This window comes from Hylobates moloch, unplaced genomic scaffold, assembly GCF_009828535.3.
Source record: "Hylobates moloch isolate HMO894 unplaced genomic scaffold, HMol_V3 SCAFFOLD_83, whole genome shotgun sequence".
Lineage (NCBI taxonomy): Eukaryota > Metazoa > Chordata > Mammalia > Primates > Hylobatidae > Hylobates > Hylobates moloch.
In genome coordinates, this window is record NW_026652358.1 from 102066 (window position 1) to 125401 (window position 23336).

Below are 23336 nucleotides of genomic sequence, written 5' to 3' on the forward strand. Positions count from 1 at the left end.
CCAAGGATTCTAGGAGTAGTAAGACGGGAAACAGGATGAAGACCAAATAGAGATTTCAACAAAATGGAAAGCTGTTGGAGGGGAGACGAGTTCAGATGTGTCAGAAATTTCCCTCTGGTGACTATGTGGGACTAGAGGACTAGAGGGGCTGGAACTGGAAGCAGGTGCCTTTCAGTGTCAGACACGTCATGAGGATTTTTTTTTTTTTTTTTTTTTTGAGATGGAGTTTTGCTCTTGCTGCCAGGGCTGGAGTGCAATGGTGCGATCTCGGCTCACTGCAACCTCTGCCTCCCAGATTCAAGCGATTCTCCTGCCTCAGCCTCCCAAGTAGCTGGGATTACAGGTGCCTGCCACCTTGCCCAGCTACTTTTTGTATTTTTAGTAGAGACGGGGTTTCACTATGTTGGCCAGGCTGGTCTTAAACTCCTGACCTCAGGTAATCCATTCGCCTTGGCCTCCCAAAGTGCTGGGATTACAGGTGTGAGCCACCGCTCCCAGCCAAGTTGTGAGGGCCTTAAGACTGTGGCAGACGGTATGGATTAAACAGATTTAGGAAGAAAAATCTACAGGACATGTTTGTTGAAGTCTGGACTTAGGTGAGGGAGAGAGAGACTCAGGGATAACTGCACAGTGGAACTTCCTGTAGTAACCAAAATGTGATGACTGCTGTCCAGTACACACTGGCCGCTTGTGGCTGCCGAACACTGAAAATATGACTAGTGTGACGCAGCTGTGTAATTTTATTTAATTAGCTTAATTTTAATTAAATCTAGGAAGGATTCCTCATCACACATCTAGGGTGTAGTAGGAAGCACACTGTTCCAGGCTTTGTTCTTTTATTCCATTTAATGCTTCCAGCAACCTTAGGAGGTGTAAGATATTCTTTCCTTTGTAGAAAAAGTAAATAGGCTCAGGAATGAGTCCTTGCCCAGATAGTAAGGAGTTCAGCCAGTACTGATTTGTTGGCCAGGCTCTTGCTCCTATATCCTACTTCCTTCCCCCAAGGAGGCTGCAGCATCTCCTTGTCAGGAAAATGCCGTCCTCTTGAGTGATGGCATTGTTCCTCCATGTGGCCCTCCTTATCTGTTCCCACCCCCCCAAACTAACATAGACAGTTGAGTGATAAGCACGCTGTGCAGGGGCTGGTCTTTTTCCTGGAGCTGCTCGGCCTGCCGCCTCTTCTGTCTGCCTAATGGCAACTCTTTCAACATTTCCGGGGAAGGAGAAACTGTAGAAAACTAAACTGTGTGCCTTATTTGTAACGATTTGGTGGTAAAGAGGTAGAAATGAGTGCCTTAGAGTGTTGGGGTCACAGTGGACCAGACAATGCCCAGGCCGGTGGGAAGGGTATGGGACATGAGCCAGGAGTTACTTTATAGCTTGTTCCCAGCCCCGTGGGGGAAGTTGACAAAGTCACTGCCTCTCAGTCTCAATTTTCACTGCTGAAAAATTAGGGCATTTGGTTTCATGTAACCTTTAAGATCCTGCCCGCTCTGAAATTCTGTCATTTTACATTTTGTTGGAGGTTTACCTTCTAGAACACGTCTTACGTATCCCCTCGAGGTGGGGTAAAGGCAGGTGGGTCCACAAGCCCCTGGCCTCTGTCTTGGCATGTTTTAACATTGGCTTGTTAAGTAACACGTTTATTTGGGTTAATGTGTCACATCTGGTGGACAAACTGTATGTAAAACGTTGAATGCTTTAGTGGATGGCAGAGTTCCCAGTAAAATATCAGGTATATTTGTTTGCCATTTCAAGCTGCACTGATGTTAGGAGGAAAGGCGCAAGAATATGTAATACACAACTTGGGGCTGGCCTGTTAGAAGGGTTCGGTGTTGGCCTCGGCCAGGCTGTGGGTCACAGCAGTCGCCACCTCATCGGGTTATTGAGGTTAACTGAGATAGTGCGTGTAAAATGCTTAGCATTTTCCCTTGAATCTTTATTAAGGGCTGAAAAAGTGGCAGTAATTAATGTTGCTCTTTGAATTAATTTGTGACCAAATTAAACTAAATTTGAATTAGATTCTTTTTCTAGTGGTGGGTTTTGCTGTTTTCCGGGTTTGGGTGTATACGTCCAAGCAGCTCTCTTTGGTGGGACTGGTTTCAGGAATCCAATTAACTTATTTCCATCATTACAAAATAAGGCATTTTTCCCATTATAATTAAGTTCAACAGAATAAAAAGTAATTGGTTAAGTGGAGTGCATTCAAATAAGGGTTCATATTTTCTGTAAATTGAAGAAAATAACTCATCCTGAAGATCCCTTATTATTAGTAATGGCTGAGATTAAGTTTTACCAGAACCATGATTACACTGAAATGTAGTTGTGGTGACTGCCTTGGAAGAGTGGTGCTGGCGTGAGACAGTTGAGAGTAACAGACATTGTGCACTTTATTAAGCACCTTTCAGATATGCGTCTCCCTTGAAAGTCTGCAGCCGCCCAGTCGGTGATGCGCATGTTGGAATCTCCACTTGGGAGACGGGGAAACAGGTTTAGAGGGGTCTACCTGGCTGGGGAAACGGTGGCATTTCCTTGTCTCCAGATCCTGTGTTTTCTCCACCTTAGTCCTAATGCTGCTTCAGGTGGGGGTGTTGTGGTTTCAAGGCTAAGCCTCTCCTTTGCAGTTCCAGAAGCTTAATTTTTTGCCCATTTGTGCCTTGTTTCCAGTTCAGGTGACCCTAGTCATGCTAATCAAACTCACCAGAAACCCATCAGCTAGATCGCAGATGATTCATTTGTGGTTAGAAATATGACTGTCACATGTGCTTGAAGACTGTTGCTCAGTGATTTTTTTTTTTTTTTTTGAGATGGAGTCTTGCTCTGTTGCCCAGTGTGGAGTGCAGTGGCACGATCTCGGCTCACTGCAACCTCTGCCTCCTAGGTTCAACCGATTCTCTTGTCTTAGCCTTCAGAGTAGCTGGGATTACAGGTGTGCACCACCACACCTGGCTAATTTTTGTATTTTTATTAGAGACACGGTTTCACCATGTTGGCCAGGCTGGTCTCGAACTCCTTACTTTAGGTGATCCGGCTGCCTAGGCCTCCCAAAGTGCTGGGATTACAGGTGTGAGCCTCCACATCCAGCCTTGCTCAGTGATTTCTGCTGCCACACTCTTCTCCTGTCCCAAGCCTACGTGGGAAACCTGATTGCTGTGAAAAAGGAAGTTTGTGGGAATCACATCTAGAATGAAGGGAGAGGAAGATATTGATGAGCAGGGTCTGGCCATTGAGCTTCCATGGCATGCAGTCATCTGTCACGCTGAGGGTCATGCTGGGAAGGGCTTGCTTGAAGGCTCCCCATCTTCCAGAGCTGCCTTGGTGTAGTCAGAATGCAGTGGATAGATTCTGGCCTCATGTAAGGACATTCCAGTCCTTAGGATCCACCCTGGCCACACAGATTAAATTAGGATTTCCAAGCCTCTTGTCCCCTGTCAGTAGCACATGTATAAATGGTTTCTTAGTTTGAGGCGCTTTTGTCACAGTGGCAGTAGTCATACTGGTACTAAAAGCCTACTGTGTTGCCGGGCTTTGCTCTAAGGGCTCAACATAGATCAACTCATTTGTAGTCACAGTGACCTTGTCTGACTTTCTTTGCAAATTCTGGGGTCATTTTATGATCACGGTGGATTGACTACAGGTAAGTTAAAGGTGAGCATTCGGAAACTTTGCCGAATAAATGTGACACCACTCACTCCTGTGTGAGATGGATGTAGTTTGAGCTTGTGTTTACTCTGAGTCCTTCTTGCTTCATTGTAATCAGATGCTGCTTGGACACCCTTATCTCCCTGCTTTTTGAAACTGCTCAAAGCCCATGTGATCATCTATTTATAGAAAGAAATTAAGAAAGTTGGGCACAGTGGCTCACACCTGTAATTCCAGCACTTTGGGAGGCCGAGGCAGGTGGATCGCTTGAGGTCAGGAGTTCGAGACCAGCCTCTGACCAACATGGTGAAACCTGTCTCTACTGAAAAACCACAAACTTATCCGGGTGTAGTGGCGTCTGCCTGTAATCTCAGCTACTTGGAAGGCTGAGGCAGGAGAATTACTTGAACCCGGGAGGCAGAGGTTGCAGTGAGCCGAGATTGCGCCATTGCACTCTAGCCTAGGCAACGAGCGAAACTCCGTCTCAAAACACAAAAAAAGGTTTTCTTAAAGGATACTTTTGAGGATCCCACCATCTTGACACTTCCAATTGATGGTTTGTGCTTGTTAAGTGAAAATATAGCTTGTAATGGAAAGCGAGTAATTTAAGGTTTTTTTGTTACGCCACTTTTAGTCATTACAGTTCTTGACACACATTCCCCTCTCCTCACAGAGCCTCATGATGTTCGTTCGTCCATCTGCTCTGTTTTCCTTGGCACTCTGGGCTTCTCCCTGTCCCACCAGGGTTTAAACAGCCGCAGCCTATTTGCTAGCTCAGCGCCAGGCCCAGGTCCTGGCCCAGCGGGTTCTTCTGCCAGGCTCGCTGGGGTCACTTATGCAGTCATGGCCCAAGGCAGCCTTGCTCTTGTGTCGGTGGATGGTACCTCGGCTGCCCACCAAGTGGCAGGCCAGAGCTCTGCAGGGCAAAGTTCCACCAGGACAGGCTGTGTGGTAAAGGGTGTGTCAGACTTGTACTTGCTTCCCATTATCCCATTTGCCGATATCTCAGTGGCCAAAAAGTCACATGGCTAAGCCTGGAGTCCGTGAGGGGCTGTAGAAGGGTGTGGCTGCCAGCAGGCATGAGAGGGGCGGGGCCATTAACATCCTACCACGGTAGGGTTGTGAGGTACTTTGTTTTACTACCTGTAAATAAGAAGTTCGATTTTGGTAGCTTTTATTTTGTATTGAACTCCGTTTGATGAACGTTTACGTAGTGCTGGATGCCAGGGATTGAAGAATAAGACAGTCTCTAGCTACTCTGTGCTAGTTTATAAAATGCTAGTGATCTCAAGTTCTAAGCAGACAGCATCCTGGTAAGACTTTGGCTTTGGATTAAAAAAGACAGGAACTGCTTATAAGAATCTCTGCTGGGGTCAGATTTTGCTTTCAGAAATGCTGATAGGTCCTTGAAAAAAAAGAAGGGTTGCTATGATGACTTGGCTCTGGGCCTGCAAACCGTGGTGACGACATAGTCACTAAGGAAACCGAGAGATGCAGCGTCTGAAAGGCCTCCGAAGGGTTTTGTTACTGTTTTCTGGGATCTGATTGGCTTAGACGGTGTTTGGATGGGAGCAGAACGCTGGAGCTTGCTGTCCTGCTGAAACTTCTAGGACCTGGTGCTGAGTGCTTTGGAGATCACCTTACTTGGATTTTGGTTTAAAAACAAGGAGGAGATTTAGGGTAATTTCTAGATTATTGTGAGATTTGATTCCGATGTTTATGCTGCTGTAAAACAGGAAATGAGGTAACGTCTTTAAACATGTAGTGTGATAATGAACTGTAAATGTCTAAATATGGGCAACTGCAGTTCAGGTTGCAGAGTTACTGTGTTGAGTTTTTATATAATTGGGTACTTTCCGTGTTGCCTCCTTTGATCCTTAAAGGTATGCATCAGTATTAAAGTCTAGAGGCCCATCTGCCTATTGAGGTTGGACTCTGTGTGGTTCTGTTTGAAATACTGTCTGAGGAGCCAGCACCAGACCTGTAGTTCAGGCTGAGAAAGAGGTTTTGAGCACTTAAGCCAGCCACAAACCACCCAGGAGTGCAGGCTGTGGCCTGTTACGTAAGTGTTAGGAATAGTGATACCTTGTTCTTTTGAGAAACTTTGAAACCACTTAATTTCGGAGTTAAATATAGCCTGCAAAAGTTTAATTTGTTCATACTGTTTTGAAGATGTGTAAATGCAGTATTTAGGTTTTGAATTTGTAACCATAATCACGTATATGTGGAGAATCAAAAGCAATTGAACAGTAGTTGAAAGAACTAGAGGTAGATCTTGAAAGTTCTTTACTGTGGTAACAGTTTTGGGCATGTGATTTTTTTACGTCACTGGTTGACCAGTGCGTGTTTAAAAGATATTCTAAAATGTCATGTACAGAAGGCTGAACTAAACAAGCCCTTCTCATAGACAGGGAGGAGTAACTACTTGGAAGTGATGTGGATTATTTTGGGGGGTGGGAGTAGGGGGCACTTGAATTAGTCAGCTGATGAGCCCTCTTATCGTCCCCTTCCAAACAGGATTGAACAGGAGTGGCTCCTGAGTCCTGCCCCACGGCAGGAGGCCGGGAAGGGAAGTGTGCGGGCAGCCTTATCCACAGGCCAGAGCCTGAGCTGTCGGACTCAGCAGTTCCAGCTGCCAGAGCACTTTCAGACAGAGGCCTGAGCTTTCAAAACTCGGCCTGTTGGCGAGAATCCATGTTTCATAGTTGGTAAAACTGAGGATTGGTGAACAGTTACATCAGTCATTGAAATCTCAGGGGTGGGGTCCAGAGTTGCTTATATTATTAATATATGGTGGAGGGATTATATTATACAGCGGAGAAACTCAACATTTGTTACTTTCCTTAGAAAGTATCTAGTAGATTAAAAAAAACAAAAGATTAGTTTGATGACTGATGTTAACTCCTCAGTGGGAAGAAGGATCAGTGTTAGGGCCAAGCCCCAGCCCAGACTCTGCCAGTCTTTCCCTGGGGCAGGTTACAGGCATCTGTGAGTCTCGTTTTCTTTGCCTGTAGACTGTGATTTCTTAGCGTTTGGGGTAAGGTCGCAGACATGTTTGGGAGTTGGTGGAAGCTGTGAACTCTCCCTAGGAAAATATATGCATGGACTTAGGTAGTTGTGTACTTTTTCAGAGGATAACCGGGATCCCATTTAGCTCTGCAATCTAATGATGCTTATGGACTGATTAAGCCTTGTTTCCTTACCCTGGAAAATTACTTTTGATAACCTGATTCTAGTGGCGGTGTGTGTGTGTGTGTGTGAGTGAAAATTACACATGTGAAAAAGTGATTTTTCAGCCAGTCGCCGTGGCTTATGCCTGTAATCCCAGCACTTTGGGAGGCTGAGGCAGGCGGATCACGAGGTCAAAGATCGAGACCATCCTGGCTAACATGGTGAAATCCCGTCTCTACTAAAAATACAAAAATTAGCTGGATGTGGTGGTGCCGGCCTGTGCCACTGCACTCCAGCCTGGTGACAGAACGAGACTCCATCTAAAAAAAAAAAAAAACGTAATTTTTCTTTTTCTGTTCTTCCTTTCTTCTTTTCTTCTTCTTTTTTTTTAAGACAGGGTCTCACTCTGCGACCCAGGCTGGAGTGCAGTGGCACAATCGTGGTTCACTGCAGCCTCAACCTCCTGGGCTCAGGTGATTTTACCATTCAGCCTTCCAAGTAGCTGGGACTACAGATGAGCACCACCATGTTGGCTAATTTTTGTATTTTTTGTAGAGATGGGGTTTCCCCATGATGTTGCCTAGGCTGGTCTTGAACTTCTGGGCTCAAGGGATCCTCCCGCCTCAGCCTCCCAAAGTGCTGGGATTACAGATGTGAGCCACCGTACTCTGCCAAAGTAATTTTCAGTCAGTGCTGGTTTGGATGTGGCAAAGCAAGCACTGACGTGTTCTGCTGACCACTTTTCTGGAAAGCGGTTTGGTGATGTGTCTAAGATATTTTACAGTGTTCATACTCTCTAACTCAGCAGTTCTTCTCAGAAATCTCTCTTAAATAAATAATTTCACAATATACAGGCTTTGTGCACCACGTCGGTCATCAGGGTGTTATACTAACATTCTGCATCAGACATGTGTCAGTAAGAGAGAATTCCATATATGTACATTACACTGACATTTATGAATAGTTTTTAATAACATAAGGGAGATGTATTTATTTTAATGCATGAAAAGGTAGGATATGCACTGTGTTCTCAAATTATGTCAACACTTTTGTTTGTTTGTTTGTTTTTGAGACAGTCTTGCTCTGTTGCCCAGGCTGGAGTGCAGTGGCGCGATCTCAGCTCACTGCAACCTCCACCTCCTGGGTTCAAGCGATTCTCCTGCCTCAGCCTCCCTTGTAAACATTTTTAAAAGAGAGTAGAGGGAATATATAAATGTTAACAGTTATTGCTCACAGTCATAGGATTATAGGCAAAACCTTATTTTTCTGTATTTTTCCTTGCTTATAGTAGATATTATTTCTAGAATTGGGGGGAAATGTGATTTTGGAAAATTTTTATTCTTTATTTATTTTTTATTTTTGAAACAAGGTCTCACTGTGTTGCCCAGGCTGGAGTGGAGTGGTGTGACGTGGCCACAGCTCATTGCAGTCTCAACCTCACAGGCTCAGGTCACCCTCCCACGCTCAGGTCACCCTCCCACCTCAGCCTTCTTAGTAGCTGGGACTAAGGCATGCACCACCGTGCTCGGCAAATTTTTTTATTTCTTGTAGAGACAGGATCTTGCTGTATTGCCCAGGCCGGTCTTGAACTCCTGAGCTCAAGCAATCCACCTTGGCCTGCCAAAATGCTGGGATTACAAGCGTGAGCCACCATGCCTGGTCTGATTTTGGAAAAATTAAAGAATATGGAGATAGCTTGGTGATAGAGACCCAGATGGTTTGGGATTTCTATTTTTATATAAGGTAAGAATTGGCTTTTTACTTGGATGACTTCTTTAGACTGGATTTCAGTAAGGCTGAGGGGAGGACTGGTGCCTTGGAGCTGGTGCTGATGCCGAGAATGACCATGCTCCAGTCCAGTGCTCTGCACCTTACAGCACTCGTTGGCTTCCTCTGCAAAACCGCCCGTGGCTTCGCTTTGTTGTGCCGCTTGCTGTGTTTTGCTTCTGTGATAAGTCATCTGTGTTCATGTGCACTGGAAATTCTTCTAGAGCAGTGTCCCAAGAGACAGCGAAAACCCCAGCTTGGAGCCCGCAGAGCCCATCCTTCATCTGCTCCTGTGTGTGCATTTTCCTTCTGTGCTGTCCCGTGTGGAACAGCGAGAGTCCGACTAGCCTGATGAGTCACATGAGATGAAGAATGGTGGCTTAGGAAGCATTTTGGATGTACGTCATTTGCGTATGACATTTTTCAGATATTATAATTTAAATAAAGATTGAGGACCTTTGATTTTAATTCTAGCCTTAACTATCTTCCAGGGTGCAAATAAAAGCTTTCACCTGGGAGACAGAAGTCACTTCTGACTAATTTTTCTCTTTAGAATTCACAGATGGGTTCAGTGGAAAAGACAACAAATAGAAGTGAACAAAAATCCAGGTAATTAAAGGCAACTATACCTTCAAGCAGCTTCACTGACTTCATCTAGCGTCTGTCGTGAGTCTGTGCACTTGTTCTTTAGTACCTGCAAAGGCAAAAGTGAAATGGAAACACTGGGGCTTGAGGGAACCTCGAGGGCCATTTTCCACCTTTGGCTTCAATGTAAGGAACGTTCCAGAAGGCAGCTTTCTGCCCAGTCTCCAAACCAAGCAACATGTCATTAGAGGGGTCACGTCTAGAACTGGGAGTGTTAGGCTTCCTAAGAAAGAATTCTTTGACTACAGATGCACAGCAAGTTGTGTTTGCTGTAAAGTGAAGCGCGATAAAGAGGTACTTACTATAGAATGGGTTGGGATTGGTGGGTGGCAGGAAACCAGCATTTGCCAGTAACTTTCTTATCCGTCACTGCAAGCAGGGGTCATTTTGTCATCATCGTTTGTATTCATAACCTGTGTGCAGCTTCAAAGGAATGAAAATTGCTGAGCTTTTGGTTCACAAATATATATCACTTAAACCGAGCTTAACACTGGGCAACTTAAAATGCATGAGACACAGCTGTCCCATGTCCTTTAAGGAAGAAGGGTAGAACATGTGAAATAAATACACGAAGAAGGATACACAGGCCGTCTCCCCACAGTGTAGGAGGGGACTGTGTGTGTGTGTGTGTGTGTGTGTGTGTGTGTGTGTGTGTGTACAGCACAAGGCCTGAACTCGCAGAGAGTTCCAGACTTTGTGTTTGCAATGTTTCCGCTTTGACTTACATTCTCTCACTCGCTTGTTTTCAAGTAGAAAGTTTTTAAAAAGCCTCATCCGGAAACAGCCCCAGGAACTGCTGCTGGTTATTGGGACCGGCGTCAGCGCAGCAGTGGCCCCGGGAATCCCTGCCCTTTGCTCGTGGAGAAGCTGCATTGAGGCCGTCATCGGGGCTGCAGAGCAGCTGGACGTACTGCACCCCAGAGACGTCGCCGAGTTCCGGAGGAAAGTGACGAAGGACGGGGACCTGTTGGTTGTCACCCGTGATCTGATCTGGAAGTTGTCACCTGTAAGTGTCAGACAAGTACCTCTGGTTTCTTGGGGACAGCTTGGTTCTTCACCAGCTTGGATGAGTCTGTGAACCTAATGTTAAACTCTGCAGGCCTAACTTGTGTTCAGTGCTCAGCAGAGTCAGGCTGATGAGCCAGAAATCCTTGAGTCCATTGGAGTGTCGTCTTTTAAAATTGAGGGGATGCCAGCCACAGTGCAGCGTAGGGCTCCTAAAGTAGCTCCTATTAAACGGAGCCTGACTGTGTGAGATCCTCTCAGGGAGATCGTCCAGCTGCACTCAGTATGAACTTTGTGATTGTGTGTTCACTTAGTGAAGGGATATCCCTTAGGCGTGTTTGGTGTAAGCAGGCCGGCCGTATTTCTTCAGATGACACGTGCATCCTGGAAAACATTTGAAGATGGGAGAAGTTCCAGCTTTTTTATCTGCTGCAGAGATTATCTAGATGGTCCAGAGGAGAAGCACTGATGATTCAGGAGCTATTCCTGAGCAAGGCCCTGGGGCCGATGGGTCTGGTGCAGGGGGAGGGGCGTGGCAGGCCATTGTTGTCCCAGGTCAGCCATGGAGTGTGGCCATAAAGGCTGGGAAGCTGGACCCTGTGGCTGGGGCTCTTGGCAGTCGTTGTCTTCTTCTGCTCTTGTATTTACTGAAGAGGCACAGTCACCATCTGAGAGTCAGGACAGGAGGAGATGTTGGATGTTTGAACAGAGGAGAGTGCAGGAAAAAAAGTGAGCTCGTCACCAAGGAAAGTAGGAGAGTTGAGCTTGGCTGTGAAAGGAGACCTTAAACCACATGGCTTCATGTGAGCACCTAGAGACCCGGGTGGGCAGCCCAAGGAGAAAACGGTGGCTGGGCAGGGCTCCTCTTTGCTGGCTCTGCCACCCTCAACAGGCAGCTTCCATCTGGTGCTCTGCGGGCAGCTGTAAATGATGTGCGTGCGCAGGGAGTGCGTGGAGGAGGGAAGTGCGGGGAGGGGAGGAAGTGGGGGGCTTCAAGGGCCACCACCGAAGTCACATACACCACTTCTGTTTCATCTCATTGGCCAGAGTTTTATGTAGGGCTGCACCTAGCTTTGCCAGAGCTTGGGAAATGTTTTTAGTTAGGTGACTCTGCCACACGTGGGTGTTCTATCAATAAGGGACAACTCTCATCATAGGCTGGGGTTGGAAATTTACAGCCTTGGGCCTGTTTTTGCAAAGGAGGTTCTGACATGTGGCCACACCCATTCATTTACATATAGTATGCGGCTGCTTTCATGCCTCCAGGCCAAGGTGAGTAGTTGCAACAGAGACTTCATGGCCCACAAGGCCTAAAATATTTCCTCTCTGAGGCCGGGGCGCCGTGGCTCACGCCTGTAATCCTAGCACTTTGGGAGGCCTAGGCAGGCGGATCACCTGAGGTCAGGAGTTTGAGACCAGCCTTACCAATGTGATGAAACTCCGTCCCTACTAAAAATACAAAAATTAGCTGGGCGTGGTGGCATGCGCCTGTAATCCCAGCTACTCAGGAGGCTGAGACAGAATTGCTTGAACCCGGGAGGCAGAGGTTGCAATGAGCCGAGATTGTGCCATTGTACTCTATCCTGGGCAACAAAAGTGAAACTCCATCTCAAAAAAAAATGTTTTCTCTCTGGCCGTTATAGACAACATTTGCTCACCCGTCATAGGAAGAAGAAGGGAGGAGTTGAAGGGAGGCCAGGGAAGGGTAGTGGGGTCGCTGGGCAGCACCGAGGGCCCTTGTTGTCCTTCGTGTGAAGAGAGGCCGTTTGTCTAGAATGAGAATCGTTTGTTTTGAAAACAAGTCGTTGAGCATCATTCAACTCAGGGAAAGTGGTAGTGATCCATGGTAGACTCTAAGCTGCTTGATGGAAGAAGGCAGGACAGCAGGGCAGCGAGTGACTGGTCGGTGCTAGTGGGGTCAGTAGCTCACGGGCCTCAATGGGCTTGAAGTTTCCCTGGGAGCCAGAGTGCTAGAGAGGTGGGCAGATGGGAGGGAGTGGTTGGACACGGGAAGCTGGCCCAGAGGTTCTGGAAAGATCAGGTCTTGGTAATGATGAGGCCTTGGGGGCTGTATGTGTGGATGGCTGAGATGGACCAGGACTGTTGGAGGAGAGTGACGGGTGGAATTTAGAGGCCATGATCCCAGGGAGAATCATCCGAGTGGACATGAGAATCACCCCAAATTATGACAGCACAGGGAGTGCAGGGGAGCACCCCGGAGGGGTCTCAGGGATGCATAGATCCAGGTCTCAGGTCGGGGAGAAGGTGAGCATTCCCAGGAGAGGATGGAGATGTGGGGGTTGGCTGATGGCAGACCCCCTGGGAACAGTGGGAGGGTTTGGGGGGTGGGAGAGTCAGAAGAGCTGTGGCGATGAGTGGGAACCTGTGAGTCTTGGTTTTCTTGTGCCGGCCAAGCAACACGAACAGGCACAGGGGGCCCAGGGGAGGGATTTTGATACCTAGCTGCCGGGGCAGAGGGTGACAATGAGGCTGGGAGCTGGGCAGAGGGGACCCTGTGTCCTCCCGAGCCCACCCCCACCCCCACCCCGCCTCTCTGTCCCCTCCCAGCAAAGCTCTGCAGCATGGTTGCTGCATCTGCTGTCGCCAGCCCTTCTTTTTTCTCTTGAAGCCATCCCAGCCAGGCTTTGGCCCTCAAGGCCCCTTGGAGGCAGCTCCTGTCAAGGCCACCGGTGAAACACTGAGGCTGCCTCCAGAGGCCAGGCCTCCGCCCTGATCCTCTTGTGTCTCTCAGAGTGTATGTGGCACTACTGGCTGGGTGTGCTGACTCACGCCTGTAATCCCAGCACTTTGGGAGGCCAAGGTAGGCGGATCACTTGAGGGCAGGAGTTCAAGATGAGCCTGGGCAGCATAGCGAGACCTCGTCTCTACAGAAAATAACAAAAATTTTAGGCCGGGTACAGTGGCTCACGCCTGTAATCCCAGCACTTTGGGAGGCTGAGGCAGGTGGATCACCTGAGGTCAGGAGTTTGAGACCAGCCTGGCCAACATGGTGAAACCCCATCTCTACTAAAAATACAAAAATTAGCTGGGTGTGGTGGTGTGCACCTGTAGTCCCAGCAACTTGGGAGGCTGAGGCAGGAGAATCGCTTGAACCAGGAGGGGAGGTTGCAGTGAGCCAAGATCACGCCACTGCATTCCATCCTAGGTGACAGAGCAAGACTCTGTCTCACAAAAAAAAAAAAAAAAAATTTAAAAATTAACTAGGTTTATGGTGTGCACCTGTAGTCCCAGCTACTTGGGAGGCTGAGGTGGGAGGATCACTTGAGCCTGGAAGGTCAAGGCTGCAGAGGGCCGTGATCGTGCCACTCACTGCACTCCAGCCTGGGTGACAGAGTGAGACTCTGTCTCAAAAAATAAAATAATAAAATGAAAAATGAAATAAAATAATATAAAATAAAGAATTAAATTAAAATGTTTTTAAAAAAATATAATGAGCTGGGTGTGGTGGTGGCACCTGTAGCCCTAGCTATGTGGGAGGCTTAGGTGGGAAGCTTGCTTGGGCCCAGGAGTTGGAGGCTGCAGTGAGCTATCCTGGCACCACTGTGCTCCAGCCTGGACGACAGAGCAAGGCCCTATCTCAAAAAAAAAAAAAAGAAAAAGAAAAAAAAGAAACAGTGCCTCCCGCCTCATTGAAGGTGCCATGAAGACACGCTGTCTCATTACCACCGAGAAAGAGAAAACTGGGACTGTGCAGCGCTCAGGGAAAGCCAGAGTCTTCACTGTGGTCCGCAAGGCCCAGGTCATCTGCTTCTGCTGCCGACACTTCCCCTCACTCCTCTCTTGCCTCAGTGGCTTCTTGCTGACCTGGGACGTACCTGAGCCATGACCTCAGTGCTGTGGCCCTTGCTCTTCCCTTTGCTTAGAACATTGTCCACGAGCCCTCACCTCCTCAGGCCCCTGTTCAGATGCCCTCTTCTCAGGGAGGCTTGCTAGTGTCTTGGTCCTGTCCACCCTCCCCCGACAGCGCCCGTCCCCGTCTCTGCTATGCTTTCCCGTGGCAGCGTCACCGGTGGCGTGCTACGTGTCTGCATTGCCTGTCCCCCTGCTCTGGAGTTTCAGTGCACTCTGTGAAGCCAGATTTTCTTTGTTTTCAGCTGCTGTATCTCTGGCACCCAGAACATGGCTTGCTTAGCTGCTCAATAGTTGTTGAGAGCTGATGTTTTTGTAACTGTCATTCCACCTTTTTGTAGCACACAGGCGACACCAAGCCCAGCTTCTTCCAGGACTGCCTGATGGAGGTGTTTGACAACCTGGAGCAGCACATCCAGAGCCCTCTGGTGCTGCAGTCGATCCTCAGCCTGATGGACAGGGGCACCATGGTCCTGACCACCAACTACGACAACCTGCTGGAGATCTTCGGCCAGCAGCAGAACAAGCCCATGGAGTCTCTGGACTTTAAGGACAAGACCAAGGTATGGGCTGGGGGTGCGGGCAGCCTGCAGGTGTGGGGAGCTCTGTGGGTTGGGAGCCGCTTTCACTTTATAGCAGTGAATTAATAATAAAGTAGCCAGGCGTGGTAGCGCCTGCCTGCAGTCCCAGCTACTGGGGAGGCCGAGGTGGGAGGACTGCTTGAGCCCAGGAGTTCCAGACTGAAATGAGCTATGATCATGCCACTTATTCCAGCCTGGGTGACAGAGTGAGACCCTTTCTCTTAAAAAAAAAAAAAAAAAAAAGTAATAATGGAAGGTGGCACACTGGCAACTTGGGAGGCTGAGGCAGGAGAAAAGCTTGAACTGGGAGGCAGAGGTTCCAGTGAGCTGAGATCACTGCACTGCAGCCTGGGCAAGAGAGTGAGACCCTGTTTCACAAAACAAAATAAAAAAAAAAAGACCTGAGACTGGGTAATATATAAAGAAAAGAGCTATAATTGGCTCACGGTTCCACAGCTGTCTAGGAAGCATAGCAGCATCTGCTTCCGGGGAGGCCTCAGGAAGTTTCCAGTAGTGGCAGAAGGCACAGTAGGAGCAGGCATGTCACATGGCAACAGAGAGAGTGGCAGGGGGGAGGTGCCACATGCTTTTAAATGACCAGATTTCTCAAGAAGTCACTATCACGAAGATGGCACTAAGCCATGAGGGATAATCCTGTCCCGTGGTCCAAGCATGTCCCGCCAGGCCCCACCGCCAGCACTGGGGATCACAATTCAACAGGAGATTTGGGTGGGGACAAATGTCCAAACTGTATCAGTTAGCATGTATTTACAGTTATAAATAACACTACAGGGTCCTCATACTTTAATGTCCTGTTTTCAAGATCAATTCCTAGAAGAGTTTTACGGTTAAAAGGTATGAATATGTTAAAGACTGATGATGTAAATTACCAAATTGTTTTCCAGACAGAGCGCCAGTTACTCTCCCGGTAGTGGCTGTGTGTGGGAGTGTCCATTTCCTGTATCTTGCCAACACATGGTGTTATTAAAAAACAAAGTGAAATACACTTTGTCCATTTGATAGCTGAAAATTTTCAACATTGATTTCTTGTGTTACTAAAGGTCGAGCCTAGTTTCATGTGATTCTTGATATTTCTTTTGTGACACACTTGCGACCTTTGTGTGTCTGCTTATGTTATTCATAACTAACACTGCTGCCTGTGTTGTCTGGGCTGCCTTGTGAGGGAAGGCCCTGGCCCTGCTCTGTGTACAAAGAAACTGAATTATGGGGCACGGGGCAGTGTACGCAGGGGCAGGGCCGCCTGAGGGGAGCGGGCAGGGTCAAGGCACCCACTCCTGCTGGCAGTGCCTTGGGGTAGACACCTGCTCTTTGCATCTGAGCCACACGGTCCCCACTGCTGGGGCTTGCTGTTGGAAACAAACAGCCAGTTGCATAAACAGAACTGCCAGCTGGCTCACCACCCAATGATGGCAGCAGGGCTGTTGGTGTTTGTGTCCATTCCACCTGCTGCTGCGCAGGCTCTGGGGTGAAGATGACTTGACAGTGACCCGCTGGGCATCTTTATAAGGTCCTGTGTTCTGTATCTTGAACTGAAAGGAATGCACTTAGCCATTTGATAAATACTTTTCTCCACATACATATATATATATATATATTTCTGGGTGTGTAGAAGTAATACAGAAATAGCAGTAATTAAAATATAACATATAACTTAGAAGTGAAAGTCCCCATAACCCACCTAAAGTAATCACTCATAACAGTTTGCTGTAATCTCAACTGTTAAAGACATTTTCTATATAATTGTCTGTCTTTAAATAAGTCCTTTTTTTTTTCCCCTGAGACGGGGTCTCACTTTGTTGCCCAGGCTGGTCTTGAACTCCTGAGCTCAAGTCTTGGCCTTGGCCTGAGTAGCTGGGATTATAGGTATGAGCCACCCAGAAGCTCTTTTGCTGTCATGGGACCAGCATGACTGGCACTAACAGCCGATCCTCTCAGGTTTTACAGGTGGGATTGTACTGTCGTAGGACGGGAATAACTAGGGCTCACAGCCGAGTTTCTCTTAGGTTTTGAAGGTGTAATTGTAAAGTGAAGCATCTCTCTCATTCTTTCCAAGATAGGTTTAAAAACTATGAGTCCATTTTCCGTATTTTCTTCTCTCTGTTTGAAACAGTTTGAGGATGTGTTTCTTTTTCTTGGCTTGATGTTTGGTAGGTCCTTGAGTGGGCAAGAGGACACATCAAGTACGGCGTCCTCCACATTCACGGCCTCTACACGGACCCCTGCGGGATGGTGCTGCACCCATCGGGGTATAAAGATGTCACTCAAGACGCAGAAGTCATGGTACGGCCCGTCCTAATTAGCATCGGTGCGTCCTCTCAGGGATTACTGGTGGCCACTGGCCATTGGCTGCAGTCCAGTGGCTTCCCAGGCTCCAGGTGTCCGTGCCCTTCAGGTCGGCCCTGCACACAGTTGCTGAGGGAGGGGCCACGTCTCTTGTCCTCGTCTGTACCTCTGGGGTCCTGCATGGTGCCTCCATGTTAAGTAGATGCTTGGCGAACATTTGCTGGAGGAAGGAATTCATGATTCCTTTAAAAGCATAGATCTGCCCTTACCCTCTCCAGGAGCCCCAGCCGTTTGGTGGTTCTCACCTGCCCAGGTATACAGTGAAACTCCTCAGCATGACATACAGGGCCCCGTGCAGTCTAGAATGTTGTCCTTGTTCTTCCAGGCATCTTCTGGTCTGAAATTCTCTGCTCTCCTTCCTGTAGTTGTAAAGCTTCATTCTTGGCCTGGTATAGTGGCTCATGCCTGTAATCGCAGTGCTGTGGCAGGCCAAGGCAGGAGGATCACTTGAGTCCAGGAGGGAGAGGCTACAGTGAGCTGGGATCGCACCACTGCACTCCAGCCTGGGCAACACAGCGATACCTCATTTCTAAAAAAATAAATAAATACAAGTAAATAAAACTTCATTCTCTGTGAGGTTTTTATTTTTCTTCTTCTTAAATAGACAGGGTCTTGCTCGTGGCCCAGGCTGAAGTGCAGTGGCATGATCAAAGCTCACTGCTTCCTTGAACTCCTGGGCCCAAGGAGTTCTCCTTGGTCTTAGTCTCCTGCCTTAGTCTCCTGAGTAGCTGGGACTGCAGGTGTGCGCCCCTGCTCCTGGCTGTGAGGTCTTCTTGATGCCCTAGAATGAAGTGTGCAAAAGCTGTGCTTCTGTTAAGCGCTGAGAAACTCAGTGTCTGTGGATTCACCCACGAGCACAGAGCTAGGCGCCCTGTTCCTCAGTGCTCATCCCTGGGCCCGTGTCATGCCGTGACAGGTGTCAGCAGGATGACTGGGCAGATGCTTTTCAGTTGCATCATTAATACTGCCTGGTTATAAGAAATACCTGTGCTGAGATTGAGCCTCTCTGAGATACTTGGTTAGCTGAATTGGTGATTCCCTCCTGCCTGCCTGAGTGACCCCATGCAATCTGCTTTCCCTGTGCCCACCTGACCCCGTCAGTCATGGTCACTGATTCCCTCCTCAACTCTCCTGCCCTCATTTGCAAAACCACCCCTGCAAGAATTCCCACGTGACCCACTGAGGTCAACATTAATTTCAGGGTGTTTTATGTGCATAATTCTGAACTGAAAACATTTACTGTCCTCATTTTATGTTTTAATAATTTAAAATTGTACCCAATTTGAGAAGATTTGAGTTGGGTGACTGCGCTGGTGAGTGTGTGGGCTGGGCGATGGGCTGGCCTTGCTGTAAGGGGCGTGTGCACTGCCACCCACCTTGGCCAAAGACCAGTTACCCCGGCTTAGGTGGGGACAGGCAGGCGCAGCCCAGCTCTGGTATTTGCCGCCACAGGCTGCTGCTGTGGGGTGACCTGAGTGCCATGTCGGGAGAGGATACTGTCCTTCTAATTGTGTTCCTCAGTGTGGCCCTGGGAATGCCTGTCAGGGAGCAGTGATATAAAAGCACACGCACGTGACTTGGTTAGTCGTAAGCTCTTGCTGTCTTTCAAATGAGCACTCAATTTCTTCATTGGCCTTTTCTAGGAAGTCCTCCAGAACTTATACCGCACCAAGTCATTTCTGTTTGTGGGCTGTGGAGAGACCCTTCGTGATCAGATATTCCAGGCCCTGTTTCTTTACTCCGTGCCGAATAAAGTGGATTTGGAGCACTACATGCTTGTGCTGAAGGAGAATGAAAACCATTTCTTTAAGCATCAGGCAGATATGCTTCTGCACGGAATCAAAGTTGTATCCTACGGGGGCTGTTTTGACCATTTTCCAGGATATGTGCAAGACCTGGCCACTCAGATCTGCAAACAGCAAAGCCCAGGTATGGGGGCTGGCTTCACTTCCTCTTTCCTTCTTTCTTTCTTTCCTTCTTTCTGTCTGTCTGTCTGTCTTTCTGTCTGTCTGTCTTTCTTTCTTTCTTTCTTTCTTTCTTTCTTTCTTTCTTTCTTTCTTCTTTCTTTCTTTCTTTCTTTCTTTCTTTCTTTCTTTCTTTCTTTCTTTCTTTCTTTTTTTTGTTGTTGAGACGGAGTTTCGCTCTTGTTGCCCAGGCTGGAGTGCAATGGCACCATCTTGGTTTACCACAACCTCTGCCTCCCAGGTTCAAGGGATTCTCCTGCCTCAGCCTCCCGAGTAGCTGGGATTACAGGCATGCGCCACCACGCCTGGCTAATTTTGTATTTTTAGTAGAGACAGGGTTTCACCATGTTGGTCAGGCTGGTCTCGAACTCCCAACCTCAGGTGATCCACCTGCCTTGGCCTCCTGAAGTGCTGGGATTACAGGCGAGAGCCACTGTGCCCGGCCTGTCTTCACTTTTCAAGTACAAAACTCATAGGGCTCTTCCAGTTGTTTCTCTCTCTCTATTTTGATGTAATTCACATACCCATAAAATTCACCAATCTTTCAGTTATTATTTTTTAAAACTGCCTCTGTAATTGAAAATTAGAAGATTGGAGTCATTGGTGTCCTAGTGACAGTCTGTAACTAGAACTTTAAAGTAACTTTAGGCTGGGTGCTGTGGCTCACGGCTGTCCTCCCAGTTTTTTGGGAGGCCATGGCAGGAGGATTGCTTGAGCCCAGGAGTTTAAGACCAGCCTGGGCAACATAGGGAGACCTGGTCTCTACAAAAATGTTTTTAAAAATGAGCTGGGTTTGGGCCGGGCGCGGTGGCTCATGCCTGTAATCCCAGCACTTTGGGAGGCTGAGGTGGGTGGATCACGAGGTCAGGAGATCGAGACCATCCTGGCTAACACGGTGAAACCCCGTCTCTACTAAAAATACAAAAAATCAGCTGGGTGTGGTGGCGGGCACCTGTAGTCCCAGCTACTTGGGAGGCTGAGGCAGGAGAATGGCATGAACCTGGGAGGCAGAGCTTACAGTGAGCCGAGGTCATGCCACTGCACTCCAGCCTGGACAACAGAGGGAGACTCTGTCTCAAAAAAAAAAACAAAAAAACAAAAAAACAACTGGGTTTGGTGGTGGACATCTGTGATTCCAGCTACTCTGGAGGCTCAGGTGGGGGATCACTTGAGCCCAGGAGTTAGAGACTGCAGTGAGCTGTGATCACGCCACTGTATTCCAGCCTGGACGTCGGAGCAAGACCCTGTCTCTAAAAATAAAAAATAAAGTAACTTTGAAGTTTACAGCTGTGCACACATGTATAGCTGGACACATTTATTCCTGTTTCAGGTTTCCTTAACCAAGAAAGAAAACTACCAGGCTAGCTTTATCAGTTGTGATACTTAACACTTGAAAGATGCAGACATCTCATATTTGTGTCCTGTCGCTGCAGTTGAAAAGTTACAACTTCACATGCACAAAATGATTTCATGAACACTTTACTTCTTTTTTCACGTAATGTATTTTCCCTGTTCTGAATGCAACACCTCTTTTAAGTAGTGCTCCTTGGCCCTTTTGAGAAATTGCTCATCTATCAGGAATGACCAGGATAAGTGAGAAATTCTTAAACTTGGTCATCTTGACATAAGGGAATTAATAGCTGCGAGTTTGGCATCATAAAACATTGATGATGGCAAGCTTGGAAAGGCCTGTGCTGGCTCGTTTAATTCTAACAGGAAACCCAGGCACACTCACCACACACTGGAACGAGGTTAGCCACAGAGGCAGGTGTATGTGACCAGCTGTGAACTTGGAGACTAGAGAATGCACAGATAATCCAATCGCTAAGGTTTTTGTTGTTTTTTTAACCACTATCATTTCTTTTCAGAATTGCTAATAATTAGCAAAATGGACCAATGTAAGTTCCATTTCCATAAATAAAAGTATAATTAGGGCAACAGCTTCTTATTAAGGGCAGAAGAAAAGAGCCCCTGCTTGCTGTGTGTCACCCTCCACTGGGAGTTCCATATTCTGACCTCACTTGGTTTCTCAGTGGCAGCATGCAGTGCTAGTAAGTAGATGATTTCATAGACGAGACGAGCTGAGCTGGCACAGGCACATAACGTGCCCAGACATTTTGAAGCTGGGATTGGGATCCTGGCCTGACTGCAGAGCAAAATACACCATTTGGTGCATCCTGGCACCGGCCCACGTGCGTGGCTCTGCAGAGAGGCAGCGGGCTTTCCTCATCTCTGCCCCTGTCCGCCGCTTCTCATTCCGCCCGCACACTCCCCGGAAGAACAGGACCCAGGGTAATCCTGCATGTGCTCGGGCTCCTAGAGTAGGGCCGAGCAGCCTTCTGTCCCACTGAGGCTCCCTTTCCAGGTTGGGGCAGGCAAGTGGATTCGACAGGCTGCCAGAAGTCTGCAAGGTCATTGGGAGTTTTAATCTGTGACTGTGTCATGAAGGACATTTGTACTCGAATTCATGGAATGCCACTCCTGATGGGAGAGGAGGCCCATGACAGTGACAGTCATGCTAGCGACCGCGGACACCACACCACACCATGCTCCCTTTGCCAGCTGGCTCCTTCAGCGAGTCCTCGCACCAAGCCTGGGAGGTAGAGGTGAGGGCAGCCAGCAGCGCAGGAGTCCACAGCCCGCGCGGGCTGAGCTGCCCAGAAGCCTGTTCCCAGTCACTGCCATTCCTAGTCACTGCCTCAGGGTGGCCTGAGGAGGACGAGCTCTTGGTGTCTCGGCTCCACTGACTGCTTTTCTTTCTCCTTCAGATGCCGATCGAGTGGACAGCACCACATTATTGGGTAAAGCAGATCTTTCTTCTTGCCAGCCTGTTTTTTGCCTACACATTCCATTGTCTCCTGTCACTAACTATAAAATCATAAACATTTGTTTTTCACCTTAAATAATTAGCTTGTATTAAAACAGCCCCACTGAAGATGATAAATAGCCATGCCTTAGCATGGTCCCTGCCACACCGAGAGACTAAAAGCCATCCCTTTGATGAGGAAGCACAGCCGAGTCACACGTGGGCCAGCTGGCACCTGAGAATAATTTCTTGCCCTAGAATCAAGAGTGATGGGATTTGGAACAGGCTGTATTTGTGTGATACCGTGTAGTGCCAGATGCAGTGCCTTAGAATGACCCAGCTCTTCTGAAATGTTCATTGCACGGGTCTGAGCTTGCACACAGAAGCTTTCTATTTAATACTTGTTTTGAAATGTGAACGCTCTTCTTGCTGGGCTCAATTCTGCCTGTTTATAAATTTAACAAGAATCGGTGGCCATGGGCGTCCTCCTGTGTGTGAACTGGGCACCAGGTGCCTCCCCTTGCTGAATCATTTGGGTAAAAGGGACTCTGGTGAGTGGCGCAGAGGCCTCTGTGTGCAGCCCTGTTTTCCCTGGCTGTTTGGCCCAGTGCGTTCACAGATGAGAAAACGCGCATCGACGTGGGAGCTGCTCGCATCACATCCATGTTAGTGGTGCAGGAAGCATAAAACCGCCGCAGTCAGCTTCCCATTTCCACCTGTTCCCGTGCGAAAGGACATCTCTATTACAGTTGCTTTCTTACTGAAATGCGACTCCTGGAAGCATGGCTTGCTTTGGAGAGAAGCCGTAGCGTGGTTGATGTCGTCTGTAGTGGATGGCAGGGTCTGTTTGGCCAGTGCTTCAGTAAGGTCACATTTATAAACTATGTCTTGGCGAGTGGATTCTAAATAAACAAGCTTCTTAATAAATTTTTCTCTTTCAGGTAATGCGTGCCAGGACTGTGCAAAGAGGAAGTTAGAAGACAGTGGAATTGAAGTTTCAAAAAAACACAGACAATCAGATACTGGTATTGTGTCTGTTCTTTTTGTGGGGAGCTGCTTCAGGTCGCTCTTGTTGGCAGGCATCTTCAGGAACCGTGCTGCGCTTTAAGGCCCCAGGCCCTATAGTGGGAGGACGGTGCATACATTCTGTCAGGGCCAGAGAGCACAGGAGGCTTAGCAGAGACCCTGACCTCTCACCCCAACCCAATTCCAACTGCCCAGAGGTACTGGTACCTCTTTAGAAAAATGTTACGGAGAAAACATACGCTAAGAAGGTGCAGCGGGCAAAAGGGTGCTCTCTACAAAAAGAAAAGTTAAAAAGATGAATAAAAAGTGCACAAGTTATGTAAGGTCAGCTCAGTGCATTTTTGCAAAGTGAACGCTCCTATCTAATCACACCCAGTTGAGGAAGCAGCATTGCCAGGACACCCCTTGTCACTCTCCAGCCTCCTCCAGCCCCCAAGGGTGACCACTAGCTTGATGCATGTCACCTGTGTCTCTGGAGAAACGCACTTTAACCCA

At 48.0% G+C, this 23336-nt stretch overlaps 1 protein-coding gene across 8 annotated transcripts in view; it reads left to right on the top strand.

Moving 5' to 3' along the window:
• The window catches only part of FAM118A (family with sequence similarity 118 member A), a 30999-nt gene that overhangs the window by 3291 nt on the left and 4372 nt on the right, over window positions 1-23336 (top strand). For 2 of the 8 annotated variants that reach the window (XM_032147216.2, XM_032147218.2), the window contains exons 2-8: window positions 9134-9189; window positions 9976-10231; window positions 14442-14663; window positions 16854-16982; window positions 18689-18974; window positions 21778-21810; window positions 22757-22840. In XM_032147216.2, coding sequence (XP_032003107.1) covers window positions 9143-9189; window positions 9976-10231; window positions 14442-14663; window positions 16854-16982; window positions 18689-18974; window positions 21778-21810; window positions 22757-22840 — 1057 coding nt within the window. In that variant the 5' untranslated portion in view covers window positions 9134-9142. Of the gene's footprint in view, window positions 1-8364; window positions 8557-8804; window positions 8979-9133; window positions 9190-9975; window positions 10232-14441; window positions 14664-16853; window positions 16983-18688; window positions 18975-21777; window positions 21811-22756; window positions 22841-23336 lie in introns of all 8 variants that reach the window. The other 6 variants (XM_032147222.2, XM_032147221.2, XM_032147213.2 and 3 more) reach the window with 5 other exon arrangements.